Source organism: Pygoscelis adeliae, unplaced genomic scaffold, assembly GCF_000699105.1.
Source record: "Pygoscelis adeliae isolate BGI_AS28 unplaced genomic scaffold, ASM69910v1 Scaffold66, whole genome shotgun sequence".
Lineage (NCBI taxonomy): Eukaryota > Metazoa > Chordata > Aves > Sphenisciformes > Spheniscidae > Pygoscelis > Pygoscelis adeliae.
In genome coordinates, this window is record NW_008825167.1 from 7,253,065 (window position 1) to 7,267,692 (window position 14,628).

Consider the following 14,628-nt stretch of genomic DNA (forward strand, 5'->3'; position numbering starts at 1 on the left):
CTGACATACACATATACACAAAATGCAACATTACACTTAAATATATTCTGGAAGTTGAATGCTTCAGCAAGCAGGAACAGGCCATTGTTCGCTGGTGGTGGTGGTAAGCGTGAATTTGATAGTTTTCCTGTGATTTGCTTTGAAGTAAATACACATTTGGGGTTGTACTCAACAGAATGCAGTATGAATTCTGAACTACTTGAGCGATTTGGTTTGTCTTTATTTGTGGGCTTGTGCTGTTTCTAAACTGATTCCTCGTGATAAGCAGAGTGTGGTGAAGTTCAGACTTAGTTTGGGCCAAGTGAGATGGTGGTGTTGGAGAGTAAGCCATGTGTTTGGATCTGCTAACTGTCATTTTTCAACAAAAACCTGGATGTAGAGGCATCAGGATAGCTAATAGAGCTCAGAAGAGGGGTTGTAGAAAGTGGTAGTGGGCCTTCAAAAGCATTTTTGGGGTATGAAATAGCAGATGGTGCAGGCTGGAGGTTGTGATGAGAAAGAGAATATAGAGGGTGTGATAGAGATCTGAAGCTGCCAAAGGAGAAGGTGGCTCCTTTGCTATAACTTGTTTAAAACTTTCTAGGTCTACCTTAAAAGGCTTTCCATGCTGATGAAAGCATTATTTCTTCTCACTATACCCTATATTTCTTCCTGGGTTGAGAAAAACTAGTAATTAAAAGAAGTTATAATAAAAAAAAAGTGTGTGTGTGCTTACTTAAAAGAAAAAAAAATCTGACCATGGCTTTTAAAGCCTAAACTGATTGGTTTAAAATTAAATACTTCAAACAGTGCAGAGGCGTCTGTGTGTTGATTTAGCAACTCAGTGGGTAGAAATCACTGAGCATCTAAAACTCGAGTGTCTTAAGTGCTAACATAGATTTTGATAGTAGTAGCCTCTTCTGCAGAGTCAAGGAAAATACTTCGCTTTTGCTCGTTGTGTTCAACTGTCTGTTCAGTGATTTCTTCATTCTGAAATAAGAGATGAATTGAGTTTTGAAACTTGCTTTCTAATGTAAGAATTAGAGGATGAGATCTGCTAATTCTGAAGTCCTGAAGTAGATAATTTTCTTCACTGCAATGATTTTAACATAATCTGCCTTTCAAAATAATTTATGTAAACTTGCCTTTTCTGTGTGGATCCACATCTGAGGTGGTTTTAGCTAATAAATATGCAAGTAAATTCCTAATCAAATTAAAATCCACAAGCAAGTATGGTTTAAGATGAGTCACTAAGAAAAATGTAAAAATAGTAAAAGAATAGAGACCTATATCAAAATTTACTAGTTATAACATGTAGAAGATTAATCATGACTTAAATGAAGATACATACAATCTTTCCTACTACATAGCAAAAAGAATTGTGATGACTTGATAATATCAGCAGATTTTAATGGTACTAATCCTTGCAAAACTGAAGATGCATAATGAAATTGGCTGTTTAAATCAGGGTTCTCCTTACTGTGCGAACCCCAAATCTAAATCGGTATTATTGAAATTAGTCTGTTTCACCTTACTGGGTCAGGGAGCTGGATTCTGCTACTTTATTCTCTTTATCTATTCTTGCACCTCCAGGAAAAGACCTACTAGCTTTTCTTGGCTCATTTTCTAAGAAAAAAGTTGCTAAATGTCATGATGGCAAGGGATTTCAACCTTGCGTATTTTGTGTATAATGTAAATAATTGCAGTTTGCTGAACTAGCAAGCCATTCAAAGTTAAATATTCTTATTACAGTTCAGTGAAGTACAGTTTGTGTTAATGACATTTTGTTTAACTATGTACGACATGCAAAGAAAATAAACATTTTCTGAAAAAGCTTAATTTTAATTTGATATGTCAGATGATCAGGAATCAGAGGTGTTGCAAGGGTGGCTTTATTGAACTGGTTGCTTGTCAGCGGAAGGCTTCAAAAAATCTTTTAAAAAGGATTTTGGAACAAAGGTTATAATATTGTGCCCAGTAAACCAAGATAATGTTACTCAAAGGGGTTCCTGTGAGGGAAAGAAGGATGTGTGTATGAGCAATACCAGCTGAGTTTCCAGCCTTTCTAGTAGATACATGCAATTACTGATTACAACATGTAAAACTGAAATGAAGCCTGGCCAGTGCGTGGGGGGGTTGTGTTTGTGTGTATACTTTCCAGATTCCAAAAACCACATGCTAATGTAGTAATGTGCATGTTGTTGAATGAACCTAAAATAAATATATTTGTGAAAAGCACGCCTCGGTTTGTAGAGTCAGTATTTCTGAGTTTGTCTCCAGAAATGTGTTCGCAATCTGAGCATGTTTTGGTGGGGTTGATTCTTCGTATTAATGAACATGTGTAAAACCCTATTATCCGTAATGATTTAAATTTTGATTTGTACAATATTCTTTGTCTGCTTTAACTTTTTAAGTAAAAAAAAAAAAAGAAAAAAAACAGACACAAAAACCCCAAACCAAAAAAACCCGAAAGACCTCATGTGTCTTGAACTTCTCTGTCGTTGTCTGTGAGAAGGTTTGAAGGACTTCCATGCTTCTGAAAATCGACCTGTGTAGACAGCTTAAAGAACTGGAGGTAGTTTAAATGGGTACTCTTGTATTGGTTTTGTGTGACATGTACATATGTAGCATATTTGACTTTGCATATATGTTAGCCTACTTTTCTAATCTTGTATTTTAAAATCTTTTTTCTCCTCTAAAATATTGCTATCCGATCGCATAAACATGGTTTCTGTGTTTGGGAAGCCATGCTAATTTTAGATGGATTTGAACTGTTAACTCTGAAACAAGAAACACGTGTGAAGTTCTTAATTATTTCCTTGCTTGATTTATTTATTCCTCCTCTCTGCCCCCTCTTCATAGGTTCCTTAAAACTGTGCTATGAATGGTGATTCTGGTGTGGGGGTGGTGACTTCACCACCTCCAACAACAGCCCCTCATAAAGAGAGGTATTTTGATCGAGTTGATGAAAATAATCCAGATTATTTGAGAGAGAGGAATATGGCACCTGACCTTCGCCAGGATTTTAACATGATGGAACAGAAGAAGAGAGTCTCCATGATTCTTCAAAGCCCAGTAAGAAAAGAAAATGCTCCAACTTTAAAGTGATAAATTTATTATCTCTATTTTTAATATCCCTATGGAATTGGAGAAGTTTGTGGTATCTTAGATCCATTTGATCTTTCTTCTGGTTGGCCTTTCTTCTAAAGTATCCTAATTGTAGCCTAATTTTTCCTCACATTATCTGGTTGAATTTTTATTGTCTATGCATGAAGCAGTTCCTCAGTCTTGCTTTCAGAATTCTATGTGTAATTGTCAACAATCTTTAATATTGTCCATCCACTGCACGTCAATTGTCCATCTAGTCCTGGTCAGACTTTTTTTCACTTGTTTCATACATTTAGTATTTATTTAAACACTTAATTTAAGTACCTTTTCTAAGAGTAGCTTATACAAGGCAGGTTTGTCCTGTGCTCTTTTTCATGCGTGATTCTGAAATGGTGCACAATAATAAACTGTGAATGATTGAAATATAATATTAAAGATGTTTCCCTCAGGGAGAACGTACACAAAGCAAAATTTCTCTCATAACATTTGTTCCTTTTGTAATAACTGATGGGTGACTTTAGATACAAAACACTTCATGACACGACTTCATTAAGAATAGGGATGTAGTGGTATATTTACAGTTTTTCCACATGAAATCAACGCATTTTATTTAGATTCACTTAACGACTGGAATACTTCTCTTTCAGTACAAATTCCAGTGTTCTTGTCAAAAGCAGCAGCTACCAGCAATAGTAAAAAAACTTTCCTTCCTTTCAAAGTTCAAACTAAGAAAAACCCAAGACCAAAAAGAAAAAAACAACCAGGAAAAAACTAAACAAAGTTTTGTTTAAACATATTTTAAAAATTCAATGGCTATTCCTTCCTGTGTTCCTGGATGCGTTCTTGGCTCTCAGTTCCCTGTGAGCCACACTGATAATTTTCCTTCTCTTTTCTGGTTCTACTACTTTTCCTTTCATGTTTTGTGTTCAAGTTCATTGTACATCCTGCTTCTTCTTCCAGAAATCAATGTTAGTAGGTTCAATGAGTTTTGGTGTTACTTGAAGAGAGAATGCTGGAATTTCCATTCACAAAAAAAATAAGCGACTCTTATCATTGGAGCTCTAGGGAGCAACGTTTTCAAGTAACATTATGCACCCAGTAATTCTGCCCTGAGCTGTTTTTCAGAAGTATAGGATGGTCCATCTAAGTGCTAAAAAGAAGCTGTGTGTGAAAGGTTGAAGTTCATTTGAACATGCTTTACAATATGCAATGTCCTGTTGCTAGGCTTTTTGTGAAGAACTGGAATCTATGATTCAGGAACAATTTAAGAAGGGGAAGAACCCAACAGGTTTATTGGCTTTACAGCAGATTGCGGATTTCATGACAACAAATGTACCAAATGTCTACCCTGCAGCACCACAAGGCGGAATGGCTGCATTGAACATGAGTGAGTGCACCTTAACTTATAATAGTTGAATTCTTTTTTTTGAAAGGCTTAAAATGAAGACAGTGTGAATGACATGAAAAATGCTGTGAAGTTCAAATGCTATCCTGTTCTGCTCACAGGAACATTGCAAACATAAAATGAATTGATTAGTTTTTAATGCCACAGTGATATGCAATGTGGTTCATTTATATAATTTATATCAAAAGCTATTTCAAGTATGGTATCTTAATTGAAAAATAAGCCTGATAAGTCAGCACTAGTAAAAAAATTAAAGATTTAAATATTGCTAATGTTTACCACATGGACTGTCTGCTGGAAAATGAAACGCTTATTAGTAGTCTAGTAACAGTGAAGGTCTCTAGAAACGAATTATTTTTGCCATTGAAACACTGTTTGCAGCTTTCTTCTGTGAAGTAAAGCTATAGACAAGAAACATCAGCAGGCAAAACAAAGAAGGAAAACAAAAATGAAAATGTGCAAATGCATTCATGAAAATGATCAGGGGATGGAACACCTCTCCTATGAAGAAAGGCTGAGAGAGCTGGGGTTGTTTAGCCTAGAGAAGAGAAGGCTTTGGGGAGACCTTATTGCAGCCTATCAGTACTTAAAGGGGACTTACAAGAAACATGGCAGCAAACATTTTAGCAGGGCCTGTTGCGACAGGACAAGGGGGAATGGCTTGAAACTAAAGGGGGGTAGATTGAGACTAGATAGAAGGAAGAAATTTTTTATGCTGAGGGTGGTGAAGCACTGGCACAGGTTGCCCAGAGAGGTGGTGGATGCCCCATCCCTGGAAATGTTCAGGATCGGGCTGGACAGGGCTCTGAGCAACCTGATCTAGTTGAAGATGTCCCTGCCCACGGCAGGGGGTTTGGACTAGATGACCTTTAGAGGTCCCTTCCAACCCAAACTATTCTATGGTTCTATGTACACACAGGTTTTGTGTTAAGATATAAATCCTTGCCTGTGCTCCAAAATAAATCCATAGTTTAGACTGTAGCGTGGCCTGGTTCTGCTTTATCACAGTTACTTTTAACTACATTTCTAATTGCACTGTAACTAGAACTACAGTATTTGTAATTATTTACCATAATCCTCCTCTCTCTAGCTTGTACTTAATGTTTTCTAATTAAATGAGCTTGTGTGTGTCTTTTTACATGTATAATTCTCCTTTTCAGGAATACCAAATCATGTATCTCAAAAAGTGGAATATTTGGGGTTACATTTTCTGTTAACAATGAAGTTGTATTTTACAGAAAATCATTAGTTTGAGAGAGGGGGAAAAAAAAATATTTTGCTAAGGAATGCACTGTCACCTTAGCACTAATGAATATTAAGTAAGGAAACAAATGCTGAGTCTACCGAAGATAAATGACCTTGTCCAAGACTGTCATTATATTTGTGTAATATAAATTAGGACATTATAGTAATTAAAGTTTGCTATCCATTTCTTAGGTTAATATGTTGATATAAATTAGTAGGAACAGCCACTATAATAGCAGTGCATGTTGTTAGGTTTTAACTGATGTTGAACGCAACCCCCCTTGTGCTTTTTTACTCCTTCTCCTTTTCAGGTCTTGGCATGGTGACACCGGTGAATGATCTGAGAGGATCAGATTCCATTGCTTATGAAAAAGGGGAGAAGTTGTTACGATGTAAATTGGCGGCTTTCTACAGATTAGCAGATCTCTTTGGCTGGTCTCAGCTTATTTACAATCATATAACAGTGAGTATTGAATCAATAGATAACGGAATCAATTGTTTTAACATACAAGAGAATTGCTTCCCTCCCCCATCTGTCATTTGCTCTTTGTGTGGAAGAGGAGCGAAGTGGTATTGAAAGCAGTATAACAGTGAAGAGATTTGTCACTGCATCTCAAGAACAAGAACTGAAACAGCTTGGATGTCAGCTACTAAAGCCTGAATAGAGTCTTAAGAGAGCGTACATGAAAGTTCTTATGATGAAATTAAGATTCCTGAAAGCCTCAGTCTTTTAGTATCTTAAATGCTTTGAATAATTGTATGTTTTATTCTGCAAGGTTATGCCTTGGTTTTCTTGCTAAGTACTAAAATATCTTCTTATTAGTCATGCAGTTGAATTTTATAATTCAAGGTACCAACCTTTTTGAAAAAGAAGCCATAGTATTTCTGAACATGAGCAAGCTACTTAGCTTAATGTAGTGTGCCAACAATTTTCCTTGTGACTGAGTAATTGCTGGCATCCATAAAAATAATGACAAGGAGATCAAATCAAGGAGGTTTTATATGCCAGAAGAATGACCAACATGAGTCTCATGAGTAAAGTCACAGCTGTGGTGTGCAACTCAGTCAATTGTTTTCCTAACAGAGCTGAATTGTTTTTTTTTCTACATAGTAGAGGTTGTCCTTTATGTATTTTCAGTTCTTCTAGTTGCAGTGTGAATGAGATATGGTAATTTTTTTTTATTACTGCTTTTTGAGATTTCAAGGTATATTATTTGTGAACCGATGAAGATAAGTGATATGGGTAGGCATAGGATCAAGGCAATGCTGGTTAGATCGTTTGGTTCCTTTAGTAAGGGAACGTATCCAGCATAATGGTTCTTGTAAACAACTGTGTGCCACCCCCTGATTTTTCATACGTGACAGGAGAATTGATTTTGTAAAAGGGATATTAATGCGGTAAAAAGATCACTAGGCAAGCAGGTTTGGAGGTGGCTTTCTAGTGTAAAGTTCAGCCCTGGGAACGTTTATGCATTTAGATAAAAAGGTAAATGTAATAAAGAGCGGCATGCTTAGGGAAGTGGTTAAGGCAAGGGCATGTGATTGGGGTGGAACGCCTCAAGTTTGCTTTCTTTCGGTGGGGGGGGGAAACACAGGAAGATTAGATAATGATGATACCAGTTGAGGTGGAGTACAGTCAAAGCACTTGGAGTATGAGATTCTGAAAGTGTTTTAGACAGTTTTGAAGGGCAGAGTGGTGCTGGAAAGCTCTTGGTTAATGGTTTGTCACCAGCAATCGCAAGTCATAGTTCACCTGTCTCTTACAAACTCCTCCAGTGAATAGCATTCTAAAAGGTGACTAATAGATATAATTTACCTTCAGAAGCTGATGGAGAACAAGGTTGTTATATTTACAAGACAGTCTTGTTTTTGTTCTGTACACCCATACATTAAGTAGTAGTGTGGTAGTAAGGCACTCCTTCGCAATGTGGTGAATGCCTACCACTTCATGCAGAGCTGGAGTTTGACTCCAGGTTTTCAGGTTTTTGTGAGTGGATGCTATAATTACTAAATGACTGCATTCAAGTTAAAAGCTGCCAGTGCACTTCTTAAGAGAAAAGATACAACAGCCTTCTGTGAGGGGCATAAGCCTCTGTGTTAGAGGAGAAAGGAATTGTGAGGATATGAGAGCGTATGCCAATCTGAGCATATTGCGGAATTGGGTGGAGTATCTTTGCTTTTCTGGATCCTTATCAATCGCTGACAGCTGTTGTGTGTGGAATTGTTCAGACTGGTGTAGTCCTGATGCGGAAGCAGAATTACAGAGCATCAAGAGCTTTCATGTCAAGTACAATAATGTAGACTAAACTTGGGTGCCTCCAGGGTTAGGCAGAATTTGAGATTACAGGTTTACAGAAGGTACACATCATTCACCAAGTCCTGGTTTGCTTTGAGGGCACGAGCTGTTTATTGGATCTAATCCTAAAGTAAGGTGGTTTGTGAGCCTTGCTGCTTGTTTAATTACGTTTGAGCTTTCTTATTAGCTTTTGGGGCATTTTGAATAATACCTGTTCTTTGTCTTGCATAAATAAGTAAAAGGTATTCTAGATAATTTACAATTCTTTAATGGACAACTATTTTGGTGATTCATAAATACAGGTTAGCTTGAACTAACTGGTGCAGTTTAAGACTCTTATGCTATAGCATGTTGCCAGCTGGTTGTAAAGGAAGCTAGATTTGTACCAAAGCTTTTGGATGATTGATCAACTACTTATTTAAGAAACTTTTTTCCCTGCAGTAGAACTGTATCAAAGTATGTATGTATTTAAAGTTGCAAGTGGTAGAAGACATGAGGGAGCATAAAGTAGCTGCATCTTGGGGAAATGGAAAACTCATAAATAAATAAAATTTTAAAAACATTAAAAATAAATCAAACACAAAAACTGGGTAGACTAATAGCAAAATAGGGAGTTGTTTCATGTGTCCAGTAAAACATTTGAAGCCTTTTAATTCTGCACTGAGACACACATAAACTACCTAGCTGTCCCTGTCCTGTACTTCTCATTGTACAGACTTTAAACAGATGCATCGCAAGATGTGAATGGTTTGAAGTCAGAATTATTTTTGTATTAGAAACTCCTGATTGTGTGAATTAGACAAAAGAGCAAAAACAGAAGTGGGGGTCAGGATACTTGGTAGAAAACCTACGAGTGTGCTGTAGTGCTCACAGATGTCTCACATGGCACCAGCATCAAGATGTTTTAGATCTGTGGGCCAAATTCTTGCGTTTTCTCACGCACTTCTATTTCATATCTTCTGTTTTACTGGGGTAGAAATACAGTTGGAGTATAAACTCATTCTAAAAAAAAAGTAACTTTTTTCCCCCACTTCTCTCCATATCATTCCTTTTATCCACAGTAGTCTAGTTGTCATTACCACAGGATCTCTGGATTTACTACCTTCCACCAATCTGAAGGACTCTGGCATGTATCTACCATCTGGTTTTGTTCAACATGAGTTAATTAACTGTGCTGTATGCTGATTATCTGTTGTAGCATACATGACAGTCATATTGCATGTGTTACAGGCATACTTGCCCATTCCATACTCGGGAAGTGAAAGTAACTTTCATGGTTTTGGGCCTTCTTGTATGCTTTAATGAAATATTCTTAATAACTGTTACTCTTGTTTTATCCTTAGGCCAGAGTAAATTCTGAGCAGGAGCACTTCCTCATTGTACCTTTTGGACTCCTCTATAGTGAAGTTACTGCATCTAGTCTGGTAAGCAGTTACTGTTTTTCACAGCTGTAAAATATGAATAGCTGAATCTGTTCTGTCTGTGTATCTGTCACTGTTTAAATTATGTCCTAGAGAACATTTTACTCTGTGTTACGTGTTTAGAATAGTTTTATCGAACATGGTTGGTTTTGGTACAGCTGAGGTGTCTGAGAGAGATTTCGTTGCACGTGTTCACCCCTAGGTGTCCTCTAGTTGATCTAGCTGTAAAGAGGAGCCAGGTCATTTGGACAGCTAATGACATCGTGCCCTTGAAAGCTGTTGGCTGTCGAGTCAGGCTCGTCGAGGGAAACAGTATGTGTTTCAGACATAAATGATGCAATCCAATTACAATTTCAAGACAGTGTCAGATGCCTGATTTAATTGCCATCGTTTAGTGATGTCAGTAGCTGAGGGTGTAGATAAATTATGTTTTTGAGATCTAATGGTTGCAGTTGAAGACACAACTCCCTTAACTGTTAGCTAGTGGGAAGCATTTTGTGAGCATTTATCTTCAGTCTAGTCAACGCTGCTGCTGAAGGCATCTTGAGTTAATGTGGCTTACTCTTGTGTTGAAACAAAATAGAAACTTTCACACTATTCTTTCCACCTGGCTACTGTAAGGTAAGTAACGTCTAGCAGAGAGGTGAGGTAAGTATGTAGGGGTATGTACAAGAGTAGTAACATTTCCAACTTGTATTGCTCTTGACACCTTAAGGTCCCAATATTGCCCCTCAGCTATCTGTAAGGTTGGCTCTTTCCTACCTAACTCCACCTTAACCATCTGTAAAATTTTAATTGAAAAAGCTATAGGAAAAGGAATGAAGAAAACTGAGACCTGCCCTTTCATGTTACTACAAGATTTTTAGAAGAGGGTAAGGGTCACACTGTGGGGGTATTTTTTGTGTTATGGTTTGGTTTTTTTAAGGTGTTCTGCTTTTATCTCCATATCAGGAATGTAAGTACCTTGAGAATGAAGGTTGCATGAAGGTAGCGAAATGCACGTACACACACACAATAGAGAGCGTGTTCACACAGAAAATAGCTAGCAGCAGGATTTAATAAGAAGATAGGCTACAGCGATATGGCACATAGCTTAGCCAGATGAGCATGCTGACCAGCAGCCTGCTTACATGACTGGCCCTTTATCACCCCTTTCTCTCCATTTTTCCCATGCTTGTTCTTCCTTTCTCCACTTTGAAACTCCATTTTCTCCGATCTCGTTCTCTCCCAAATAAACAACCCATGCATAATTACTTTTTCCCTTTTATTCCAGTTTTGCTATGTCCATATCCAAATTTGGTAGTTATAATATTGCCTGGGCAATCTTAGCCTTACATGGTATCAGTGGTATGGTTACCTTTCAAGAACCTACTCCCCAAAAGGTTCCCAATACTCCTTTTCAGGTATCTGTAAAGTTTGCAAGTTTCTTATGTAACTCCACCGTAACTCTCCGTGAAATGCAGCCGTTTGTCACAGCGCTGTCTGTTACTTTTGTCAGCTTCTTGCAGTGTTACCTGTTACATGCAGCGATTTCTTGCGTTATATCCAGTAGTTCCTGATGTCCTCTTCAGTTAGCTTAATCTCAAGCCAGGGCCCTGGTCACCTACCTACAGCCTTATAATGCACATTTTGACACTTGTTAAAATAAAATGCTGAAAGAAATACGGTTTTAGAGCTTCAGTGGTAGATGCTGAATTAAATCAGATTTTTGGCAGTCTTGATTGATTTACGAAACTAATTCTTTTCGTTCCCAGGTTAAAATCAATATTCAGGGAGATGTAGTTGATCGTGGAAGCACTAACTTGGGAGTAAACCAAGCTGGTTTTACTTTGCACTCTGCAATTTACGCAGCTCGACCTGATGTTAAATGCATTGTTCATATTCATACGCCAGCAGGGGCAGCGGTAAGCACACTTTTTAGCTTGACATCTGTCCTGTTCCCCCCACTCCACCCAACTGGAAAATAGGTGGGTCCCCCTTAGTCACAGATTTGCTTCCTTTTTGAAGGGCACAAAGCCTTTAAGTCTGCCTTCAGACATGTGGTTCTGTTTGAATCAATCAGATCCTCCTTATTTGGTTGTTATGTGAGCAGTCAGATGGTAAATTGAGCTTTATAATTGGAAAATACATACTTCATATGTGTGTGTCCTTTACCACAAAAGACCATATCTTTTGACAGTGAGTCATAGGAGCTTTAGCATATTTTGTTGGTTTTGTAAAGCACAATTTATCAAGGTTTTCTTAAATATTTGAAACTTTTCCAACACTTCTCATTAGAGCAGCTGGTTACAAGTCAGTTTTACCTCTTTGGAATTTTTTTGGGAGAGTCATCTGGTGACGCTATTTCAAAGTTCACATTCTGATTTTTTTTAATTTTTTTTTTTAACTGACTAACAGCAGTGATACAACCATTTTAAGGATAAATGATCACATTCCTAAAATTGTGAATTATAGAGTAGTCTTTAAAAATATTCCTTAACTTTACCCACAGTGCTGTGGAATTACCTGTGTCAAAGTTCATCACTAAATTTCTTCTTGGGGGGGGGTGGGGGTGGAAATCGCTGAGTGGAGTGAAAGGAATGAATTTGATTTTGGGGTTGTTTGTTCCCCCCAACCCTGAGTCTTTTCATTATGTTGTTGATATCATATAAAAGCAGCCATACGGAGTCAGACCCAAGATCAATGTGACTTTTGTATCCAGTCCAAAAGTTGCAAAAAATAGAGGCTTTAGGGATGGAGTAGAAGACCACTATGTATATGCCTGTACACAGACACATACATATAATATATTAAAATATATTATTTATTATAAAATAGATTATAATATATTATAATATTATTTATTATAAAAAATATATTTTTATTATAATTTTTATCATTATGATATTTTCTTTTTCCCCCCTGTTATTTCTGTTGCAAGAAATTAAGTTAGTTGTCTTAATATTTCTCAGGTTTCTGCAATGAAGTGTGGTCTCTTGCCAATTTCGCCTGAAGCACTTTCTCTGGGAGAAGTAGCTTATCATGACTACCACGGTATTTTAGTGGATGATGAAGAAAAGGTGGTTATTCAGAAAAATTTGGGGCCTAAAAGCAAGGTCAGTATTTACATCTGGAATTAAAGAAAAGGATGTGTGTGGGGGTAGGGGAGGTATGATCTTTAATCAAGAGCGAGAAAACACTTGCCTTAACTGCTAACTTTCTTTGCAATGTCTCTCTAGGTCCTTATTCTCAGAAACCATGGCTTAGTATCGGTTGGAGAGACTGTTGAGGAGGCTTTCTACTACATTCATAATCTAGTGCTTGCCTGTGAGATTCAAGTAAGAATTTTAGTATATTATGTAATAATACAGTCTGCGATATTAACAAACAGATTAATAGTTGCACATGTTACTGGTTAAACTCTTGATCTAAACTAATGCGGTGATCTGTGAAATCATTATATTATGCGAGGACGTCCAAAGTGTTGGTTTAACCAGTAATATTCAAAGACTGTATTGGAACAATCGATTTGATATATACTGCCTATTAAAACAGATATTTTCAAAGCCTTAAGACAACTTTTATGCAAGTACGTTAATTTATTTAGCTTTAAAATAAATTAGTTTTCTTCTGTTATGCTGATGTCAATTTTTTTTGTTTGTTTTTTGGGTTTCCAAGAAACTAAAAGATTACTTTATTGTTTTTAAGGTACGTACCCTGGCCAGTGCAGGTGGACCTGACAATTTAGTGCTTTTAGATCCTGGAAAGTATAAAGCCAAGTCTCGTTCCCCTGAGTCTCCAGCAGGTGAGGGTACTGTATCCCATCCAAAATGGCAGATTGGCGAACAGGAATTTGAAGCTCTTATGCGAATGCTTGATAATCTGGTAAGGCAGGCGTTTTTGTCTAATTGTTTCATATGATAATGTATAAAATGCTTTAAAAGCTGCAATAAGGGACATTAGTGAAGAATGGGCTGCATGTAGTTGGCATAGTTTATACAGCCTGCAGCCTGTTCTTTCCCAAAGATTAAGGGCCCTCAGACGAGGAGACAGTATGAAAAGCATCACAGAATTCTTCAGGTGTCCTTTGTGCAGATAGCAGATTTACTTCTGTATTCATAATCTGGTAGTTATCGGTGAGACCGGAGGGGATCCTTGTATGATTTGGCACTTCTAAATGAGAGTTCTGTGGTGCTTGCTACTCCTTAGTCTGTCTTCCCCTCTGTTCCCATCCCTGCCCAAAATGCATAAAACAGTGTTAATGTTTTGTCAGGTGCAAGGTCCAGCATGATTTGACTTTGTAAGATTCTAATAGAACCTAGAAGAGCTCAAAAGACAGTCTTCAAATAAATAAGTCTTCAGATAAAATGGTTTCATTAAAATCCCATCTGTAATGAATGACCAGCTAACAACATTTGCTATCCAGCTTTAATGGGAAAGATGATACCTTTCCTGTCAGAAGGCTCAAAGTGGTGACTGTAGACAGTGGTAATGAACATATTTTTTAAAAAAATATGGTCACTGTAATAATCAGACGTAGTCTTCTGATTTGTTATGTAATTAATCTTTTTCCTTTGTAGACTTAACTGTGGTCTTCATGGTCATGTGATGCATGTGCCCCTGACAGGATCCACACTGATGATATTTTAAAATGCTATCCACCGCATCTACTATGTAGTAAATAACTACGTTTTTTTCCCCTTAGATCAGTGTCCTATCTGTAGTATGGGGGAAAAAAAAAATCAGGCTACTTCATTAGTAATTTGAATATCTAATATTTTCATATCAGACAAAATGATCAGCTATAATCTTAAGTCGATAGAAAAATTCTCATTTATTTTAGTAAGCAATACTGAGACTATTAACATGGTTGGCTATGGACAGCAGACTCCCTGTATCACTGACTGGTACCTTCGGTAGATTGAGTTGGATTTCAGTTTCTCTAGCGAATATCAGTTTTATGTTTCTTACTGCAAACAGGAAAGAGGATCACAAAGCAAATAGCATTGTACACGCTAGGAACGTAGGAATAAAAGGAGCTTTCAGTCATCCAATACAGGCCCTTACTGTTACAAATAGCCACATGTTATATTGGATAGCTAACTACATAAGGTGGTAGATAATTACTCAAGATACACTGTGATCATTAAAAGATGGAGCAGCAGCCAAGGTAATGTCTCAGCAGTGCTTAATGG

The 14,628-nt window shown here is 37.2% G+C and overlaps 1 protein-coding gene across 7 annotated transcripts in view; it reads left to right on the forward strand.

Annotated features, from left to right (window-relative positions):
- The first annotated feature begins 2,846 nt into the window (after window positions 1-2,846).
- The window catches only part of ADD1 (adducin 1 (alpha)), a 32,112-nt gene continuing 20,330 nt past the window's right edge, over window positions 2,847-14,628 (forward strand). For all 7 annotated transcript variants that reach the window (XM_009328806.1, XM_009328807.1, XM_009328808.1 and 4 more), the window contains exons 1-8: window positions 2,847-3,054; window positions 4,312-4,474; window positions 6,049-6,200; window positions 9,377-9,457; window positions 11,209-11,358; window positions 12,406-12,549; window positions 12,673-12,771; window positions 13,142-13,318. In XM_009328806.1, coding sequence (XP_009327081.1) covers window positions 2,860-3,054; window positions 4,312-4,474; window positions 6,049-6,200; window positions 9,377-9,457; window positions 11,209-11,358; window positions 12,406-12,549; window positions 12,673-12,771; window positions 13,142-13,318 — 1,161 coding nt within the window. In that variant the 5' untranslated portion in view covers window positions 2,847-2,859. The remainder of the gene's footprint in view (window positions 3,055-4,311; window positions 4,475-6,048; window positions 6,201-9,376; window positions 9,458-11,208; window positions 11,359-12,405; window positions 12,550-12,672; window positions 12,772-13,141; window positions 13,319-14,628) is intronic.